General features: G+C 36.3%; 1 protein-coding gene across 4 annotated transcripts in view; it reads left to right on the top strand.

Annotated features, from left to right (window-relative positions):
* The window catches only part of LOC149285585 (protocadherin Fat 1-like), a 92,533-nt gene that overhangs the window by 4,280 nt on the left and 65,873 nt on the right, over positions 1 to 22,380 (top strand). For all 4 annotated transcript variants that reach the window (XM_089495150.1, XM_089495149.1, XM_089495148.1 and 1 more), the window contains exon 2: positions 11,447 to 11,761. In XM_089495150.1, coding sequence (XP_089351276.1) covers positions 11,447 to 11,761 — 315 coding nt within the window. The remainder of the gene's footprint in view (positions 1 to 11,446; positions 11,762 to 22,380) is intronic.

The raw sequence follows: 22,380 nt of genomic DNA, 5'->3' as shown, positions 1-22,380 counted from the left end.
TGAGGGAGCCCTGGTGTCTTGATCTTCTCAGTCCCCAGCATTTTTTGTTTAGTTCTCTACTTCAGGGACAGATAATGCATGAGGGGGGGTCATAGATCTCTTCAACTGGCCTTCTCCATGTTTTATCTGTCAGAAGTGCCCCCTGCCATTTGACACTGTAGGTGATTGACTGGTTTTTATATGTAGGTATAAAATAGTTTTCATGTTCTACCTTTCATCTTAAAGGTCAAGCTTAAAAAAAAAACACATTACTTGCATGCATGATCCCTAGGAAAATGCAGTTACTTTGGGAAATTTAATCTTTAGTTTCTCTCCTTCTTAGTGCAGCTTCGGTAAAATTCGGTAAATTCTGCTTTAACTTGTATCTGTAGATTAGGTCCGGGTGTGGACATAAAAGCCAAATACGTTTTCAATGGTTGCTTCTCATTAAAGGACATTTAAATTTAGAACACAACTGTGCTTTACACCCTAAAGATTGACTATTTCTTCCACATGTACATACAATCAGCCATATCCTAAATTACTGGGTCAGTGGTTTCTTAAGCAAGTGTTTTACTCAATTGATAAGCATAATCCATGAACTAATTCAACTTAACTGGTAAATATTAGATTAGAGTTTACCGATGAAGAAACAAATCTAAATTGCATAAAACACTGTGGCCCTTTGGCCCCAGATGGCTGAATAAACAGTCATAAACAAAAAGGTCAGGATAATTCTAACATGCATTTTAAATCCTACTGGCCCTTTAAGTACTTTCTAAGTAAGTGTTATTAACAGCTACCACATAAAAAGGTTAAATTCTAGTATTGTTCCAGCGTGGTGAACTTACATAGGCCCATAATTAGGTTGTCCTCAGGTCAGAATCCTAGAAAATTGATGGATGTCAATAGAGAGAGCTAAAGGTCAGTGTTACATACACACACATACATACATACATACATACATACACACACGTCCCCGACTCCCCGTGGAAGGTATGAAAATCCACAGAAGGCACAATAATGCTTATTTTTGAACGCTGCCTATTTCTAAGTAAGAGGTGTTTGTGCATGCTTTGCCTTTTGGGAATATTGATATATTGGGAATAGTGCATTCAGATGAGTTACAGGAAATTATGTTTGTAAATAGTAAATATTTAGGGCTGCTGTTTATGTACTAGATTCTATTGTAGTTTTGAATGAAACGCTGCATATTATGTAGCAGTCTCATCTGGCATGTTGTCAAAAAATCTGTTTTTCCCAGTTGCCTATTTCATTTAAATCCCACTAGTTTGAAGGGCAATGAGTGGGGCCCTCACCAGTACGGGATTCCTCCGTGTAGCATTAAATCCCCACCTCTGCTGCTGTGATGCTTTATTTTTTTCAGTGATACTCTGTTTTATATGGATTCATTAAACATAAAAACATATTACTTACCTTAAGGAGAAGGTGCAGTCTCCTGCCCCCCCCCTCATTGAAAGCAGCCAATCAGGGGTAGGAAAGAACTCTCATTTAATTTAAAGGGACCTCTCGGCTATCATATAAAGTGCATATGATGGCTGGCGTGTCCCTTTAAGTCCAGTAGGATGTTCTAATGACTCAGTCCAATGTGATCTTAAGCAAACATGTTTGTTTTGCTATGGGTTGGGAATCTGCTGAAGTAGCCTAAGCACTTTGTAACATCCTGCTGAGTGAGGCATGCTGACAGGTAAATAAATGTAGATTTGCCCCAACGCTTTCCCTAGGACATAATTTCATTAAGGCTAGGGTCAGCTATTTCATTGAACCAGTTAACCCTTTTGGTGCTGTAAAGTCTTGAAACCAAAGGCCTTCTGCTACAAAGGTTATATTATACCTTAAAATGTAAAATAACAAGTCATAATAAGATTTTGAAAAAAAAAATCAGAATAAAAACAGGTCACCTGTCTGGAGCATATTTTTGAGCTGTTGTTATTTTGTTATTGGTATAACAACTGCAGAAAAGTACATTAACGAAAAGAAAAAAGGAACAGGTACAACTCTTATGTGTAGCCACATTTTTTGCCTTTGTTTAGATCTGGAACATCTGCTGAGTTTTAAACGTTCTTTCTGAGGTCAAAGGGAAGAGTTGGAAAATGATTAGACAATGTTTACACTTTGCTTTGATCCCACCTGCATTCAGATGTATAACAAAGAATCTCTCGGAGCTGGGCTTTTTTTTTCTTCTTGAATAAAAATGCATGCATAATTTAGTTTGTTATAAATAATAATATTCTATGGCATAAACAATCCAGTTTAAAAGTTTTAAAAACCAGGGCTTTGTATTATTATGACGAGGCTGCCCCTGCACTTTAAGGCCAATGGTATGAGTACAGACAATAGCTGCGTACAAGGCTGTACTCCATGGTTTTATGCCCACGCAGCTTGCAGGCCGGCATATAACTGTTTTCTTTTTATATATATAATAAATATTTATTGTCAATTAATGCAAAAAAGAGACATTCGAAACATAATATAACAATTTTTTTTGAAGCGGGGACTAAAAAAAAAATGTTCTTTTTGTTACAATGTAATCTGTGTTTCTTAAATTTGGCTACTTTATAGAGGAATCTTTCCCGGCTGAGGCTCTTTAGAAAGCGTAGTTAAAAAGGTGAAATTAAACACTTTAGCATATTTCAGATCACTTGCAACACATAGTTTTACAAATAACCGCTAGTGTGTCCTGAAAACCTATAACAGCAGGTCTGCAGGTAAAGGAAAAACCCAAACACTTCACAATTTAATTCAATAGTTTTACTTTTTTTCCATATTTTATAACCTAATTTACTTGACCTTTTTAAAAATTCTGGACTTAAGTGCGCAATGGAATTAATTGTTTTTGTACCTGGAAAAATATTTAAAATATTCATAGGTTTTTTTTTTTTACTGTTTAATATCTGTATAAGGCTAAATATGTTAATGCTCTTTGTGAGTGTGCTGTGACCTGTTGATAGTTTAATTGCTGTAGTAATTCAGTCCCGTCCTGCACAACTTTCTATCCTAGTAAATTGATTTTACTTTTTTTTTGTGTGTGACTGAGTAGTTAATAGACAAACCGCCTCTAGCAAGCTTTCAATGAGCATTGAGCAACATGTAAGGGCAGCGGACACTCATATGTATTCTGCTTTTGTATTCGTATGGAAATTAAAACGGTCTAATTAAAAACACAAAGCTGTTTGGAACACTAATGACTTTCAATCAGCTGCTATGCCGAGGGAGGTGGGAAGTTAGGCCCGTACGTTTATTTTAAATTAAAATCAAGGTTCTATTGAAGTTTCAATCTGTAATGGGACCAGATTAGTCAAGTAAACAAGTATTTTACAGATGATGGAACTGGGAGGTCTTCCTGGTCTAAGGCATTAGTTCCAGGCCAGAGCAGTTTATCTGTTGATCTAGTTTCATTGTATCAGCAGATAGCGAAATCATGACTTCCTGGCTGTAGATAACGCATGCATTTAGCATCCTTGTCTCCTATCGAACTGGGATCTAAATATAAAATCTTACGTCTTTTAAGGTGAAAAATGACTTAACAAAAACATGAAAGATTTGTTCTTAAGAACAGCTGTTTTCCGTGAGGTATACAGTATATTTTTTTTACTGCAAATAGCCTTTTGCTTCTGCTTCACTCCCTTCCCCTTTTTGTCATTTTACATTTAGAGATTTTTCTATTGGTGTTCTATACTGTAGTAGTTGTACCCAGTTGGTTTGGATGATTGTTTTTGGAAGTTTCTCAAATCACGGCTCTGCTTTATCCCCCATTTAATAACATAGAGGAAGAAGGCTCAGCACACACCAAAATGTCTTAGAATGTGACTATAACATACCACGTTATTGCCAACATTCTGGCCCTATGGGATTTGTTAAAGGTCCCTTAGGAGACCTTGTTGAACGCTATCCTTCTATCCATATTCCACAAGCAGCTTATATATAATTATTATTTGGTTTTTTTTACAAAACTAGGTCTGTACATTTGTTTATGGGATTTGTTAGAACCTACTATATGTTTCATGTGGCTGCTTCCACAAAATGATCTGTTCTAGCGTGGCATTGAGTAGATGGACCTTTTAAATTAATGTCCCAGACTAAGGGGTAATTTTAAAGCCATTTTGCTATAGGATAGCTAGAGGTGATTTTTTTTATTCAATGTTGTTTTAATATATATAATATTATGCAATATGTTTTTCTCCTTCCATTGAGTAGTTTTGCTCTTCAGTCACTTTTCTACTCAATAATGCAGGTGCCAATTTGCATAACGTTTTGGTTTTCCCTCCCCACCTTTGAAACCAAGTTGTGCGTCCATAAATTCCTTTCTCTGTAGCATTTTCAAGGAAGTCTTCAGCTGTGTTGTAAAAGGTGGCAGTAATACATCTGATTTACAATTGTATATGAAAATAACAGCTGCCCTTGACTGAGCTCTTACACAACCAAAATGATTCCCTACACCTAGTGATTTCCGATTTCAGAGGCAAAAAAGGATCATTGTATTTTTGTAACAATGACCATATGACCATGTGTCTGTTTTTAACTATAGAAAGAAATGTTTTCATTAACGATCCTTAACTGAAATTGCACTGCAGTCTTTTTTAAGATGTTTGCATATGCGTGTGTGAGCCAAGGAGCGTGGAGATAACTAACACATTATGAAAGATGTAGCGGTGACATTGCATACCTGTCAGCTCTCATAATGATTAAAACATAAAATTGAGGATATTCGTTTGATTTCCACTGTTTGCTTTACCTGCTTAAAGAGACAGATTTAACACGCCTATTAAGAGGGAAACATTTTCAAGGTGATTGGCAAAGGTTACAATGATACAGATGTCCATCATTAATGGATTCTCCCATGACTACTTATTATGCCTCTTATCCTTGGCCTGTACCCCTCTGCATTGCAAAAATATCAGTACTTCCAGTGCACCCCGACTTTAACTCCCCATTACCTGTTAGGTTCTGTATTTGCACATCAGATCTTGTACACAACACCTTCCAAAGTATTTGACCACAATATGACATCAGTCTGCTGGTCTAGCTTACGTCTCCCAGCTGAGAACTGGCTGCTGATACAAGATGGCAACTTGTTAGATCTGAAGTAGTGACAAATCCCCCTTAGCCATCAGAACAAACATTCCGATTCTATTTCCTTTTAATAAAAAAATGGAATGCTATGCGATGTGCCTGTCATTAAAATCATGGTAGGTGTCCTTTGAGGATGAGGTCATTGGAGGAGCCCAAGCTGAAGAAGGCTGGAACAATACTGCTTTACGTTAGGTAGATAGGTACATGCTTTGGCTGTATAAAGTTTGTTGTTCTGTTGGAACATCTTTCTCATTCTTAGTCTGTAGGTGGACTACGCGGAGGTTGCTGTGTTTTAAGTTTTTTAACTTCATCCTCTAGATTGTAAGCCCTCTTTACCTAATGTTTTTGTTTGCCTCGGCCTGTCAGTTCTAGTTTTGCTATATCCTTTGAGTATATGTACAGAAGCCCTGCGTAAATCGTTGACGCTATATAAATGAAAGATAATAATCATCTTTCATTTTTTTCCTTTACTTTTTTTTGCTTATGTACACACCAGCTCAGTTGCAAGAGAAATTGTGGCTGAATCATTTCTGTGTTTTATTTAACCCTGCATACTCTGGAAGTAGGAGAGAACCGAGTTGCACCAAATGACTGCCCGTAGTGCTTAGCTGTGCCATTGGGCCACCCATAGCCCATCCACATTTTAACTTGTCTTCTAGATCCTTATCTAATCTCTTACTCAAAAAATATTGGGCAGATGCTGACAAATCGTGCTGTTTCGGGCTTGTGTTTATAAAGATACCAAGGTTATAAACTACAATCCAACTGTATTAATCCCGATATCTTGCCCTGCATAGCCAGATATGTGAATATACAACACATGCACTTTATTTTGCTATGTTTTTAAGTTGTTTAGTATTTAGGGAATGCAGTGTTTCTGTGGTGATGCTGTTGCAAGATAACCTTCCCGTACTGTAAACAGGTAAATTCAGCCATGCTTGGGATTTTCTTGTACAGCTGGAAGTAAGGTTCCCTTTGGTTGCTTTGTAGTTTATGTAGGAGTATAATCTGTACAAAGATAAATCTGAAATAGTTTGAGCAACGCCCATACCGGCTCCTTCCTGTAATAAAAGGGTAGTTTTTATTAAATCAATGTTGTCTGATAAGATTGGAATGTCCATGCTATCTTTAGAATTATTGGTGGTAGATAAAAAGAGCTGTCCTTTCACCCTCTTTAAAAGGGTTGAGTAATTTATGTATTTTACAAGTTGCATTGTTCTTGCATTGGATTTACACCTTGGATTGGTTACTGTTCTAGAGGAAGAAAGGTTACCATGGCAATCGAGGTTGGCATTTTAATTTTCTGACGTAGATACGATAATATATTCCATGTATGTTCTGTTTTTATTCATATGTGTTCACATAGCTGTCCACAAGGCAGTTCAGCTCTGAATTAATTTGCGTGGTAGGAATACTCTTGCTGGGTTTGTCTAATGATTAACAAATGTTCAGTTAGTTACCCAAGGAATGTTTATAGTCCTGTGTGGTGGATTTGTGGGTGAGAATTTTCAGATTAACACCTTTCTCACAGCCAAAGTCATTTGCGCTATATGGCTTAAAATAGTTGCATAAAATGGATTTCATTTCTTTCGTATTTTTTTTTTAACAGATCTTTTGGGAGGAGTAGTTACATAGTTTAATTAGGCTGAAAAAAAATACAAATCCATAATGTTCAGCTCTTTTAAAGAGGTTTTTTTTTTTTTTTAATAGTCCAAAAGCATCTCTCAATTTCTGCATTTTAAACATTTGTCTACAGGACAATTATCAGACTGAATGAGAAATTAACACAATGTATTTTTTATATATATGTATTTTAATTTTAAAGCAAATTTGGTGCGAATTACCTGTTAACTTTAAGCGCTGTGAAAGTCACCACTTAAAGTGGACCTGTCACCTACAAAACTTTTAGAAATGTCAACGGGACAGTCTGTTGAGCTAAGAGTGTGTTTGTTTTGTAATGCAATTAGAGTCCGCTTTGTATGGACTCCAGGGCCAGACTGGGGATGACCAAGCGTCATCTTAATTTAAGGCCGGTGGCCGCATGATGCATTTTAACACACGTGCAAAATGTGGCTGCACATATCAAACCAGCGGCATCACATTGCAGGATCTGCTAGTTGTATTCGTAAATATACATCCTTGCTGGCCACAAACCCACTGAGCATTTGCCCTGTGTACCGGATGCCTCATTCTTTTGTTAGAATATTAGACGTCTGTCTCATTTAGCTCCTGTCCCTGGCTGCTGCTATTGAAACCAGGAAGTGCAAGCAGGAAGCATACTTAAGTACGCTCCCTTCACGTGTTCAGTAGCACAACCATTGAAGTCCCTTGGAGCTGCACTTCCATGATGGACAGTGTCAAGTGTTGGTACTGAAATCTATACCTACTGCCACTCTAGTCTATTGTTTCCATTTCCAGGCAAATCATTTCGATTAGTCTGACAAGATCTCCCTGTGGATTTTTATTCATTTGACCTTAATTCCAGGACACTATATAGTAATTTGGAAACAAATGGCTCTGTCACCTGTTTGTCTCCATCTAAAAAATGGCTACTTTAAAATTCAGCTATTCGTTTCCATACTGTGCATAACAAGGCCAGACAAAATATGTAGACGTTTTAGTATTTAGATGGAACTCATTTGATATTTTGGGTTTTCTCTCATATAGTGTTATTGGAGTACATTCAAGTGTATTATGTTTGCTTATAGGCACTCGTAGGCAGATTTGTAGATTCAGAGCCCTAGAACTCAACCTGGTTCAGGAAAATGAGGACAACGCACACAATTGTTATTGGGCGAGGAATTTCCAGATTATTTCGACATTTAGGTGTTCAAATAACTTTTAGAAATGTTGACAAGAGAATTTAATGATCTGTCTATGTGTTTTAGCTGGCCTGCATGTCTGGACTATTGTTAGGTGGTAACATAATTTCCAGGGCACAGCCTTTGAAAGTATTTGAAAGGGGCCAAGGTGTGAAGTCATCATTTATGTGGGATTGCATTGAAAGAAGATGAAATTCAGTATACATAGCCACGTTCATACTATTCGCATATTACATGTGTCCTTGCCTAAGACTGTCTTTAATATGTATTTTTAAATAGTTATAAGAATAGTGAAGTTTCGCATCCTTACTGCATTGCTCCGCTTTTTTTTTTACTATGAAAAAAATTGTCAAATAGGTTTTTTGTGTCAGATATTAAATAATTAATAAAGCAGACCATAGACTGCGTTCCTGTGAGTCCCAGTTTATTAGACTAAAGCCATTTGTGTCACTTGAATTTTTTTTGTCACTTGGTCATTGTTTAGAAATGGCTTGATGGGCTCCCTAGAATCTTCATTAAATAGTCATGTTTACCGAAGTCTTCACAAACAAAATCAAAGAAACTTCCCTTTTACATAAACAATACATTAGAATGCACTTCACTAATGCTCAAGGAGTAAAATTAAACACATCTCGTGTTAATCACAATGCATAGCTATTACAGGCAATCCAACACGGGATGCGTTACCAATCTAACACCTTCTTCTTTTCATTTCTTTTTTTTTCACCCAATGTACACCAATTACAGCACTTATTCAAACGTTCTGACACATACAGCAAGATAACAAAATAAGCTCAGGCTATTAAAGTAGGAATAAATGGGGATGATGAAGGAAACTGTCTGTTTTTTTTTTCTTTCTGAAAAAAAGGTTTTGTGATCTGGAAGTAACATGCTGAATCCTATTGAGAACAGCTCCTCTGATTGCATCATCTCATCTCATTTATCTGCAGCATAAGCACACTGGCCATTACTTTACCCAGGGACAATTGCTTTTTGTTAGACACAGATAAACGCTCCTAAAAAAAAAAAATCTCTACAAAAGTCCTTCAGTTGACACATTCCAGATAAAAGCTTTTTACAGCTTTGTCTTTTAAATAAACACCTTTCGACTTATATGCTAAATGATGCAGATGCAACATTTTGGAAGTCCATCAGGTTGTTTTATAGTTTGAGAGATATGATCCCGTTGAAAGTGCTGGACGTAGTTTAATTAGCCAGAACGAGAACACTGCGACACACACCATCGCATCATGTTTATGTTGAAAAGTGAGTAGACATAAAGGAGAGCATCTCTATAGTAAAAGAGCTTCATAATTAACAAGCATGTTCTTCAAGGATTGACGTCTCGCAATTGGGCTTTAACATTGAATTAAAATAATTTACATATACTTTAAACACCCATTGTACAATGCTGCAGAATATTACGGTGCTATATAAGGCCATACACTATATCTAATGTCATTCTGTGGTGGCGATAGATCCACATTAACAGATTCCTGATGAATTGGAAAATGTGTGTTTTGTGGTGATAGCGCTCAAGAAAAAATGGAAATAATTTGACTCTATGGACACAATTTTTAACTAATTTTGTTTCATTTTTTTCTGAGTTTGTAGAATGGCTGCTAAAATATTACTTCTATTAATGACATGCCAACAATCGTCCCACACAGAAAATAAGCTTTAATTATGAAAGTATTGTGTAAATTTGGTCTTCCGCTGTCATTTCTATTTAAGCATGTCTTTATAACTGTGCATGACATGTCCAGGAAACATCACTAGCTTAAGGCTTGTGCTAATTCTTTAAGAAGTGTCTGCTGCTGGTTTATGTGGTGGAGAGCTAGATTTCTGCATAATTGCGCATGGAAATAAGCATGTGCAGTCATGTTTATGGAAGTTAGAAAGAATAGCTAGTAAAGAACAGAGGGACTGAGAGGTGCCCCAGGCAGCCTCCTCAATAAATAATCCATATAAATGGGTGATGTAGCCTAATATTAACTCTTCAAAATGGTAAAAAGTATTTATATGTAGGATAATGTGCAGCACAACAACTTCTGAGTGGTCTTGTTTTCTTCACACCAACGTCTGCTTGAAGCAGCCAATCAGTGGCAGAAAAGAGGTCGCTTTCCGCTCATGAATACAGAGGTCTTGTTAGATCTTCTCCCAAACCATAATTGTGCCAGCGCTAGAGCTGACTAATAGTGTTCTGCAGAACAAATCTCCCGCAATCAAAGTAGCTGGGAAAGTGCCAAATGCAGATGGAGTGATTCTGTAGAGACAACATGAAAATGTAAAGGGACCATGCAGGTATCATAAGCATTAGCGTGCATATGATGGCTTGATTGTCCCTTTTAAAGCCAAGTGACTTTTTTTCTTGCGGTCTTGAATAAGTCTCTTTCCCCTTTTGCTTCAAGAAATCCCAGGGAGAAAATGGTCTTAATGTACTAAGTTGTTTGGCAAGAATTAAAAGCACCTTTCAAAAAAGCCAGTTACATAAATACAGAAAGTATCCTTCAGTATGTATGGTGATACAACTCACACACCAGGGGGTTTCCTTGGCTGTAGTTCAACCCAGAACAAATAATAAAAAAACCTAGGTGAAGAATTTCAAGCATGCTGAAATATGTTGTTTTTTTCTAGATATTATTACTTATTGCTTTATATAGCGCCATCATATTCAGCAGCACTGTGTAATGGGTAAACAGGCTATATTAACAAGTAGCATATAATATAAAATTTGACTAACAGAAACAACAGGTAAGGAGGGCCCTGCTCAAACAAATTTATAATCTAGAGATATAAACCCAGTACTTCACCTTCTGTTTTTACATCATTTGTACAGGCCATTTTACATATTTGGAGCATTTAGAATTCAAGGACGATATGATTATAATATGGATGGAACGATGATACTGATATATATATATATATATATATATATATATATATATATATACTAGAAAGCCATCACACATAGAGAAATAAGAATTCTGCTAACATGTTTGCAAGCCTGTTATTGTTTGCCTACTGTATATGTATCACATAATTTTTCCATACGAATGGCAGTGCATTGTGTGTTTTATCATTTACGACATACTATTATGGCTTTTGGCCATTTTTTTTTTTTTAATTGCACTCATTTTGTAGTGGGTACCTGTATGTATTTATTGACCCATCAATCCTTGCAGCTTCTTCTTTCTTGCTTTGGCAGCTATTTAGCTCATTAGTGTACACCAAATTCACATACATTATAAAAGTATGCATATGTATCCCAGCAGTCCCCCCTCCCCACCTCTGTGACCAGGTTTCATATTTCACATTCTTTGCTTGTCTGATAATCTATTAAATGTGATCCAAAAGATATGACTTTTCCTGTTCTAGTCAATTGTAATGTGATTCTGCTATTTTGCAATGCTATAGTGCCGTAACTTTCTTTCTCACTATACTTACATTTGCTGATTTAAATAAATAGATGGTAGCTGATTTTTATTTCATTGAATTGTAATTTAAAATGAATTTAGTTTTGCTCTAAACTCTGTCTTTTTTTGGTTTAGGTACTATACGGACAGTGGATGTTCTGGACCGTGAAACTACTTCTCACTACTGGTTGACTGTGTATGCTACAGACCGTGGTGTGGTTCCCCTTTCATCTTTCATCGAAGTATACATAGAGATAGAAGATGTTAATGACAATGCTCCACAAACAACCGAACCCGTGTACCATCCAGAAATTATGGAAAATTCACCCAAGGATGTATCTGTTGTGCAGATTACAGCTTTTGATCCAGACTCCAGTTCCAACGACAAGCTAACCTACAGAATTTCAAGTGGTAACCCGCAAGGATTCTTTGCAATAAATCCCAAGACAGGTATGTCAGGATGTAAAATGTGCATGTGTTCATTTTAATGAAAAATCTATACCGTAATAAGGGAGATGGCATATCTCCAGCTATTAATTTTCAATCCTTTTTTGTGCTTGAGTGGCTCTCATGCTATTCCACTTGTCTTCCACGTGACAAGTGGTAAAAACTGCAATTGCTGCTTAAAGAAACCAGCATTCCATTCAGATTGTAAAAATGATTCTTTGCACCTTCCATGGTTGCTGACTGCATTTTAATGCTGGCTATTTACTAACACCTCATCCTTATGCCTTAACACAAGGCAAGGTAAACTGTAGCCCTCCTACTTCTATGATAGTGAGACTCCCCTCACCCCAAGCCATTCTGGGGGTAAATGAAAAGAAGTAAATGATAGTTTTTGGGGGTTTTTTTCCTGCAAAATATCAGTTGTAAAAATAGTGTGGAGAGATCTTTATTACCGTGGATTTCTGGACTGCTTTTGACACAAGCATTCATCCTTTGTTTAGGATGTTTCTTTATGGCTAGGGTAGATGTTTTTAATGAAAGAGAAATGGGCCTAATAGTGCAAAACAGTGATGGATCAGTCATGTAAACAAAAGCTGATGACTTTTAATTATTCTGTTCCCATCTTCAAAATACACTGAATTTTCTGATCTGTAGTATTTTTTGTTTATTTTTGTTTTTCTTGGCACCAGAGATTTTCTCTTAGTATTTTAATTTCCACTTCTCACGGAAGAAATGTTAAATAAATGCTCAAAGTAAAAAATGATTAAAGACAAATGAACCGACCTAGCTGACCCCATTATCTCACCAGTGTATCCAGCTGTAATGTAATTAGTTAGATAAACATTCAGAGAATTTATATGGTATTTACTTTGAATTTGGATTGGAAATTCATTTTCGGATAAATGTTTTTTGGTTTTTTTTAAATATATAAATATAAATGATTCTGAGAAGGGATTTCATTAAGGCTGTCTTTATGAGAAGCAAGAGCTTGGAGGTTGGAAGTCACACAAGTACAATCAAAGGAAGGAATGGATTTTCTATACAGTCCTGACAGGGGTACCGGAGTGTAAAATGTTTCAGAACAATCTAGAGCCAGGTTTAGAAAACGTGCTCAATGAACGCACAAATTTAAAGGTCACTTATGTCATTTGTACACAGTGGAAAGTGTGCAAAATATCAGCTTGTCTTTTGCAAAGAAAGCTTTGTGCAATGGTTGCTGTTTGTTCTCTATCTGACATGAATGATTGAGGCTATATTATCTTGACCTCTACAAATATAGAGTATTTCCAGATGTGAAAGAAAGGCCTTTTTATTTAACACACACGTACAGAACATTCAAATATACAAAAAAATAAAGCCTTCTTCTTCTTCTTTTCCTTCCGACTGGTAAACATCAGATAGAGCATTCCAGGTCTCTATATATCATAAGTTAATGTGAGAAATATTTCAGGCTTGGTAGCAATCCCCTCAGCTAGGCCTGGGAAGTTTGAATTTAATTTCTGTTTCTTTCCTTAAAAGAGAAATCTAAACATTTCATTATTTAGTAAACAATGCAAACACCGGTCTTTTTTATTTCTCAGCTATGTTACGTTATATAGAATTAAAAACATAACGTAGAATTTGACAACACAAAAGAACCATTTGGCCCCTTCTAGTCCGCCCATTTTTCCTGATGTAAAGACTCAAACCTTAATCAGTTCTTGATCTTGTCTTACAGTCAGATTACCAATGCCTATCCCATGTATTTTTACATTTCCTTGTTGTATTAGCCCCCGCCACTTGAGGTTCCATTCATCCACAATGGTCTGTAAAGTGAAACTTCCTTACGTCTGACCGTCTAGTTTCAGACTATAGCCTCTTGTTCTAGTATCCTTAAGTATGTAACATTTTTTGGATGCATAAACATGACTTAAATTTAGCAAAACTGATGCATTAAAATGCATTTAATTGATTGAATGGTCTGATTAGAATGTAAAGGACTCTACCCAGTTCAATTTCTGAATAACTATGTTAACCCAGTTCAGACCTCAAAATATGTTTTTCATGCATATTTGTTTCAGGTTCTGGTTTCTTTGAGTTAAATGGTTGAAAGGTTTATATCCGAGATCAATAAGGTTTTATTTAAACGTAGGTCTTTGCAGTCTTTTGTATTCTCCAAAACGCTCTAATGGTGTGCACTAAAAGGAATTGCTTATTCATATATGAAAATGTGTTGTGATTGAAGCATGTTTGATGGAGAAAAGAAAACGATAAGAGCTTTGTTGTGTGTAGTAAACTTGTTTTCTACATGAACTGTGCTTAGGTTCCTGAAGCAACATTGAAATGGGTTTAATTTTCGGTTGCAAAGCATGCAGCAATTTTTTTTTTAAATACATATATATTCAGAAATTCAGGTCCTGCATACTCCATTCAACATAAATTGAATGGTTTTTCCATAGAATTTTCATAAGTATGACCGAGCAGTGCATTATTCTAAAAACTAAAAGGGTTGAAGGTGTTGATTCACCTACTTAGCTGAATTTAACACTTTCATATTACTGTCCAAATCTTTGTGAGAATACATTTTTTAGTCACATACAACTTTGCATTTCATAAAGCTTCATTTATAATTTTCAGCTAATGCTTCGTTGTCATTTGACAGCCACTGATAGGTTTGTGATTTCATGTAACTGAACCTTTAGGTGTAAAAATGAAATTACCGATTCAGTAATGTTTATAAACCTAATGTGCCAGAGAGCTCAATTAGTGGTTTGACCCTGAAATAAATAAAGCTGATTTTTTTTTGGATTTTTTTTTTTACTATTTCATAGTTCGTCACAAAGATTCTATTGTATTTCCTAACAATGATTCTAATCATTTTGAAATCTGTCAATCAGTAAAATTAAGATGAAGTCACATCTGTTAACACTTTAACTGTGATACACAGGGCAACCCTAGGGTTTCTAGTGCCCTGGATAATCTGCCTCCATGTGCACCATACTGCATGCTCTCACACTGTACTGTATGTATATAGATATATATGTGTATATATATATTGTAGGGGACAGCTCACACATGGGACGGCAATGACTGTATTCACACAGGTTTCAAACGTAAAGCATGTTTATTTGGATGCTGTAGGCACAGAGCACCTTGTAAACAAAACAAACTCTAAGCCTGTCCGGCTCTAACTAAACATCCGGATACCTCTCTACAAGCCTAAGGTCTGGCACAAAGCAAAGTAACAGGTTTTCCATAGGTAAAGCTTCATACCTGGTGGGCTGCAGCACTGGCTGTAGCTGCTCCTTCACTCAGTTTCTCCTCCCCCCTTCAAACCTAACAGCCCTCTCTTTTAAGGCTTCCTCCCCAGTAATGAGCTTAGGAAGCTTCACCTGAGGGATCCTGGGTTTGCTACCGTGCCTGGCTGAGGAAACCAGGTGAGATATATATCCCATCAACCACTCTCCCATACACTTTACCACAATACATATATATGTATATATACATATGTATATATATATATATATACATATGTATATATATGTGTATGTATGTGTATATGTATGTATATACGTATATACATATATATGTACATATATATGTACATATATATATGTATACATACACACATTATTATATAATATAGTCATGGGAAAGATAGACTGATTGTATGGCTGTTCGGTTAAGGTGGTCGGTCCCATCTCCTTCTCACTTGGGCCCTACCCATTATCACACCTATTACACATATCCCCCCAATTCAGTGCCTATAACACTTCTGCCTCTTTTGCTCAGTTTATAACAGTTGAAATACAGAATAAAAAAAAGTTTGATCTTTTTACATTTTTTTCCTGTTCGGTTGTCTATTTAATAATGAACTGTTTAATTTACACTGAGACTAGCCTTTGTGGGTTTTGGAATTAGCAGCCTGTCTATGACTACTGTGCAGAATTGCCCTCCCCCCCCCCCCTTATGCTAGACGTGCTGGAGCATGTGCGTTCTGAGATACTATCACAGTTAGGAAGGAAGTTCAGCACAACCTTTATTGTTAACGTTTGCCTAGAACGTATGTGTCGCTTGCCAACATTTCTCTGTGGCTGGCGTGAGTGATGGTACATGTGTCATAAGATTTATTCGCTGAACCTTGTCCACCTCTCCTGGTTGTATTTGTCAGATTGAGGATTGGAGGTGAGGCACATCTAAGAGAGTCTGAGACTGAACTTGCCTTTCTGCAGGAAATTTGTAAAATTCACCACCTACGTAAAGTACCGGAGGGAGTAATCAAACAGAGCATGAACACTCCTCTTGAATACAATTACCTCCTCGTCTGTTTTCCATGGGAATTATATCGAAGTACAGTCAGATTTGCCACCGGTAGTCTTATTTTCCACATGGCATAATTTGCTTTATATAGATCAATAAATATAAAAATATCTTCTATAGCTTTTGAAGCTAAAGCGTGGAATGTGCATTTGAGCTATTCTAAAGAGTTAAAGTAAAAGATGATTCAGAAAGGGGGTGACTGGAGGGGCTCAGTTGGTTGTTTGTAAAGATGGATTCAAAAAAGGACAAGCTGGATGGGTCTGTTGGTTCTTTTCTGCTGTCACTATCAATGTATTTGTATTATCTGACTATAAGAGAAAACCAAGGGCCAAGAAGGCTGTGAGGCTTTTAAAGCAGGAAAGAAAATAGGCAGACTATGCGGGCTAAATGTTTATCCGCCAGCCAATCCTGTTTTATATTATAGAGTATATGCCGGCACCATGATTTCCCTAATGCCCAGATGTCACAAGTTTGTTCCCTTTTAAATAAAACTAAAAGACGTTCCATTGTGTATTTGTCCTTCATCTGTTGTGAGATTATATCTCCTGTTTTGTAGGCCTAACATAGAGCAAATCAAAGCAGTGATAACAATAACTAGTTTGAATGCATTTTGTATCCGGTTGCTACCAAAAAAGACACTGTATCCATTCTTTCTTTTGTAAAGTAGGCTATGCAACCCTTTGTCTGCAGGGGTGGAAAGGAAAAGTGTTTTATGCAAATAGTAATGCCTCAGGTGATCATACCTGACATAGTATTTGCTGTGTGTGCTCTGATTTCTTGTGTGTGCATATATGTATATCATGTACGTGTGTGTATATGTAGAATTTTAGATGCTGGACCCCTGTATTGGGACTGCAAATTTACATTGACTTACAGGGGTTAAATTGTAATATTTTTATATTCACCTCTTGTTTCCATTTCTATGTGAATTAAGAATGAGTCACTGTCTAGTCTACGTTTGAGTGTTACTTTCCTAATCCTCTGTTGTGTATTCTCTATCGTTGAATGTGTGAGGAGATTTGTTGATGCTGATGTTGTCTGCATAATCCATGCCATTGTGTTATGTATACATTATGTTAAACCATTCCTGTTTCCTGTGTTTGTCAGTTTCCCTTCCCCTGGTGAAAGTGACTATATAAACTATACCCAGTCCCAGTCTTCTTTTTAACCTGACTGTCGTGTCGCAACTAGTGGTACGGTTCTTTGGGATAACTTTCTCTGGTCTCAAAAGCAGAGCGGCTACCAACCCTGTAGCTGTCTTTTGCTACGAGAAAGGTAGACCCCCTGGCTCCTGTTACTATATATATGTATGTGTAATCATATGGTAGACAGGGGAGAATAATCTCTCCCAATCACTTTGACAGATACTTTGCAGACCTGACAACATAACTCAGAACAGATGTGGGTGTAGAGGTTACCTCATGGTAGTGTGACGAGACATGGGTGTTTTAGAACACCCTATCTGAATTGCAAGGCCTCCGATTAAAAAGACCAGTTCACATGGCAAGATGGAGAAGCTCTTTACTTTTAAGCACAAGCCAGTTTATTAAAAAAGGGCTAATGATACTATTAATAAAGGTTTAGAGGTGAAATAATATATAGATAGTAATTTGATGAAAAATGCCTTATGGTTAGGAAGTGGTTTTTGATGACTTTTTCATCTGCTGGCATCGTCTTACCACCAATATTCACCTTATTATAATCAATTATATTTAATCCAGTTTACAGTTAAAGTTCTAAGAAATGCCATCTGATGGTGATAAAGCTTTATGCCTTAGGTTGTCATAAATTTCTTTACAAACAAGGAACCTTGTAAAATTAATTGATTGGGAGATTTACAGGCTCGCTAGAGGAAGAAAGCAGAATCCTAACCAAGCCCAGCCATACTGCTCAAGGAAACTCATAGAAGTTATTTATAAAACCTAGTTTTGTGAAATAGGTAAAATATTACTCTTGTCCATCTCCTGTGCTAGAGATGACACACTGGTTTTGTTTTATTGATGTTCGGTAGCAGCCTTTTTTTTTTTTTTTTATATATATATTTTCATGGTGCTTTGAAACGTTTCTAATGCTATACATTCCAACATGTAATATGATTTATTTAGCGTGTGTATATATATATATATATATATATATATATATATATATATATATATATATAAATTTCACTCTGCAGGTCTTAAAGCACAAGATTTACAGTACATGCGGCACGGTACACTTTAATAGTTACAATATACAAGCTACACGTACAATATTAAGTATTATAACAGCTTAATTAGATATATGAAAAGATAAACACCTAAATATACACATGAAGAGCATACCCCAGTCATAAGATCGTGTTCTTGAAGTCCTTTTCATTGTTATCTGTTGAGAGGGAGATCAATTTGCAGTTTCTTTTGGCACTTACACTGGCCGTTCCAAGATGGGATCTGTAAATTTAGAAATATATGGCTGCTAGAAAGTGGGGTATTTCGTTTTTATCTTTAAAACTGATGACGTGGAATACTAATACTTATTTGGATAAATCTGGCTGGTATTTACACAGTTGTGCAGCTCTAATGGGATTAATCACTGTATATTCGCCATAGTTTCACAGATTAAATAAAATGTCCTTTCTCAGTAGTATGCCTTTTAAACTGTGACATTAATACTAATTAAGATGTGTTCTTTCAGTTGCTGTAGAGCTGTTCTTGAAAGCGGTTTTATTGCCTAGAAACATTAGGTTTGTTTCTTCACACTAAAGCAAACATTTAGTTTAACCATTTAAGTATAGTTGAGGTAAGGATGCATTTATTTCCAAACTAGAAATCCGATATTAAAAGAATTGTAATGCTTGTGGCGATGGTGGGGTCTCCAGCAATGCATTTATCCTGCGTACCTGTGTCTTGAACAAGGGAGCGGGCAATATAATCCTTTTTATAAGCCCCCTTCCCCAGAGCAAAGTAGTACCAATGTGTTATTTTCTCCCTTGTTCAGATGAATAGTGAAGATTTAAGAGGTTTTAGACTTGATCACCTAGAATACTTCTACCACCAGAGTAAACAAATCATAGTGATCTGTGCTGCCTTTGATGGTGCTACTCTTGGACTAAATCGGTCTCTGGACGACTGCCTAGATCTTTCATTTGTCAAGAAATTCACAGCTTCCATTATTATCATTATTTAATCTACATACTCGCTATCATATTTTGCAGCACTGTATTTACCCCATTGTTATGACTTAAAAAAACTGAGCTAATCATAGCCTGCATAACACAAAAATAAGAAATATATATAAGAGGCAACCATCAGATACTTTCTTCTTTGTCTCCATGGCCGGATAAAGCTGAACAGGAGCTGTTGAATTGTTGAGAAATCAGTTGTTCGCATATTCTGTTAAGGATTAACTTTTAACTAGCAACAGAGGAAGATATGCCCTAAACTGACCTTAATCAGGAATGTAATTTGGCTGTTGTCTCCAGGTATTTCAGTCCATACAAAATCTTATAGAGCTGATGTACAAAATTGATCAGTATCAATTGGATCAGCCAGTACTCTGCTTAGAATTCCATATCTTACAACTTTACAGGATCAATATTGGTGGAGATCATACCTTCTTAACCAGTGAAAAGACGGATTAGGGACATGAAACCCAAAACGAAAGACTGTCACTGGCAATCCTAGGCACTTCAAACAGCGGTACGAAGCTGCCAAGAATATTGTTCTTCAGTTACTTGGTCTCAGATCATTAATTCTTCCTCTTTCCAGGATTGGCAAATCATGAAATGTTCATGGGTAAACAATAACCTGTGAAAGTTCTCACAGATGCTAATTGCTGGTTTGTTGACTAGAAAGGAGCCCTACAGGGTGATTTCTAAGGCTTCTGTGAATGTGTTATTTTAGGAAGGGTTTGAAAAACTTGACTAAATGTGCTTTTAATCCTGCACAGAGGAAGTCCAATTCCCCAAAAATGTTAACTCTCACAATATAGCAAGACTAGAATATAACATACAAATCAGTTGCAGAACCACATCTTACCCTTGTGTGATTATCTTTAATTATCATAATGATATTCTACTTAACAACCAATACATTTAATTTTACATTAAATATTCTGCAACATACAGTATAAGGTACCATTTCACAATATTTTAGGCCACCACACAGTGTTGCATTGTCTTAGTTTCTCTGCTTGATCATGAGATACCACATGCACTAAAATCTTGTGCAAACTGAATAGTACACAGTAATCGCTAGCAGGGATACAGAGGAAGACATTGATATCCTTCAAGTGAACTGCTTTCCAGGTTGATGCTAAAAGGAACCAGGTTGTCAGCCTGGTGTTATTCTGCTGAAATCAACACTAAGGGTTCATTACTTTGTGTTCTCTAGCCTTGATAGAATGCCTGTTATGTAGGGAACAATGCCTGTCTAGGTAGTCAGGATAAAGTTAAAGGGTGCAGAATAGATCCTGGTGGGCTTAATGCACATGACCATTATCACAAGTACATGCGAGGCTTGGGGCAAGGCAACAAATGTTATATCAGAGTATTGGTCAGTATATATATATATATATATATATATATCACAACTTTGATTACATTGGAGCTTCATAAGTTATATTGAGAAATATATATTTTTCTCAGTTACCAGGTTTTTTTTCTTTAAAAAAAAAAAAGACAGTTGAATAGAATCCTGTGTAAGGTCTTTTATGGCTTCCCTGTGAGTACAATCCTCCTGTGAGTTAGTGTGTGTCTGAACAGCTTGATTTACTAACAATCAGAGCAAGGACATTTGGGGGTAAATTCAGGTAATCATACCTGACAAGAATCTGAATCCAGAAGTCTGTTGGTGTCAGGGACATTCATCTATTTATAATTCATGACAGCATCTGTTATTGCCTTTCTACTTTAATGCAGAATTTATTAGCATGCTTAACTGTTATAATTTTTGTATCAAATAAATATAAAGGAAATCTCGTATTTTAAAGGTTAAAAATACAAAATGGCACAGACATAAAGTGGTTTTATAGATCTATATTGATTACTGGTTACCTGGTTAATCCAGAGACCTATTTCTTAGCTATTGCGCAGTATAGTATTAATGTACCTTTTTCCTGTTGGGGTAGGCATTTGGTTTCCCAAATGATTTGTTATCTGAAGTGTATTTTGTTTTTTTATTAGAACAATTTCAGCATCCATAAAAGTCCCTCTGTCATTTTCCCTTGATAGAGCTCCCATCATGTCGCAAGACTTGCTTTATTATGTACCTTGGAGACTAAAAAATAAAAATAAAATGTACAGCGAAGTAAATTATTTGTGTACGTTTTGCCACCCTTACCTGCTTTTGTGAGAGTCGCAGTAGATGACAGGAGGTCTTTTCCTGCGGTGCTACAAACATTTAGTTGAAAGCGTACATGGTTCCTGACACTGAAATTTTTGGCTTATGCTCGTATTCTGCCACAATTAACACCGGCTTAGGTTTCTATAGACACAACTTGTTCAGTGCTTGTGGAAAGGTATGCAAGATATTTAGGGCTTCACTTCCTCTTGAATAACACACAGTACCATCTGCTCATCTTTAAAACGGAGTCCTTTGTTGTGTCCTAACATGTTCTTACTGGTGCTTCACTCTTTCAGCTTCTCTTTTATCCCAGAAATTAGACTTTTATTTATAGTCTTGTGAATTGACTACTGTCACTTTTGAAAATGACAATGAGCCAATCATAAACCCTAGCTAAATAATGTATGTAATATCAATATATTTTGATTGGACTTGTTCCGATTTAGCACGAGTTACAAGAAAATGCTCCATTGTTTCATTTTTTTTTGTTTTTACTGTTCTTCCAATAAACCGTGTTTTCTGTTAGAGAAATAACACCTGTTCTGCTTCTTTTTATCCTTTCATTTTAATTCCCTGAAGTTCTAGCAGTTGGTTTGCTCTTTAATTGTTGTCCCTGATGTTCCTGAGTCATAAAGCGCAAAAGGAATTTCTGTCTGGGGAAAACAATGGAGTTGTCGAAAATCAATTTACCAATTGCAACTTAATTGGCCTGCAAATCCTGCCCTGTTCAAAATTCCAACTCTTGGTTCCTCTCTGTCTGTCACTGCCAGCTACAGGACCTGCAGGATTAAAGTTCTCAGACAGTTTGCACAATGATGAGTAGTCACTGTAAAACTCCATGTCAGAACTTATCTGCAGTGATTGCACTTTCTTTGTTTTAGCTGTTCGTATATGTGTATACAAGTGCGTTTTTATTTTACTCTTTTTTTTTTTTTTTTTTTTAATCTGGTATCCCATTTTTTCCCCCAAATGTGTTCGTATTAAAAATGAAAATCACAA

Source organism: Sceloporus occidentalis, unplaced genomic scaffold (assembly GCF_023333645.1).
Source record: "Sceloporus occidentalis isolate IW3139 unplaced genomic scaffold, rSceOcc1.0.p SCAF_77, whole genome shotgun sequence".
In the NCBI taxonomy this organism is placed as follows: Eukaryota; Metazoa; Chordata; class Lepidosauria; order Squamata; family Phrynosomatidae; genus Sceloporus; species Sceloporus occidentalis.
The sequence above is the reverse complement of the archived record's forward strand: the minus strand, read 5'-3'. Positions and strand labels throughout refer to the sequence as shown.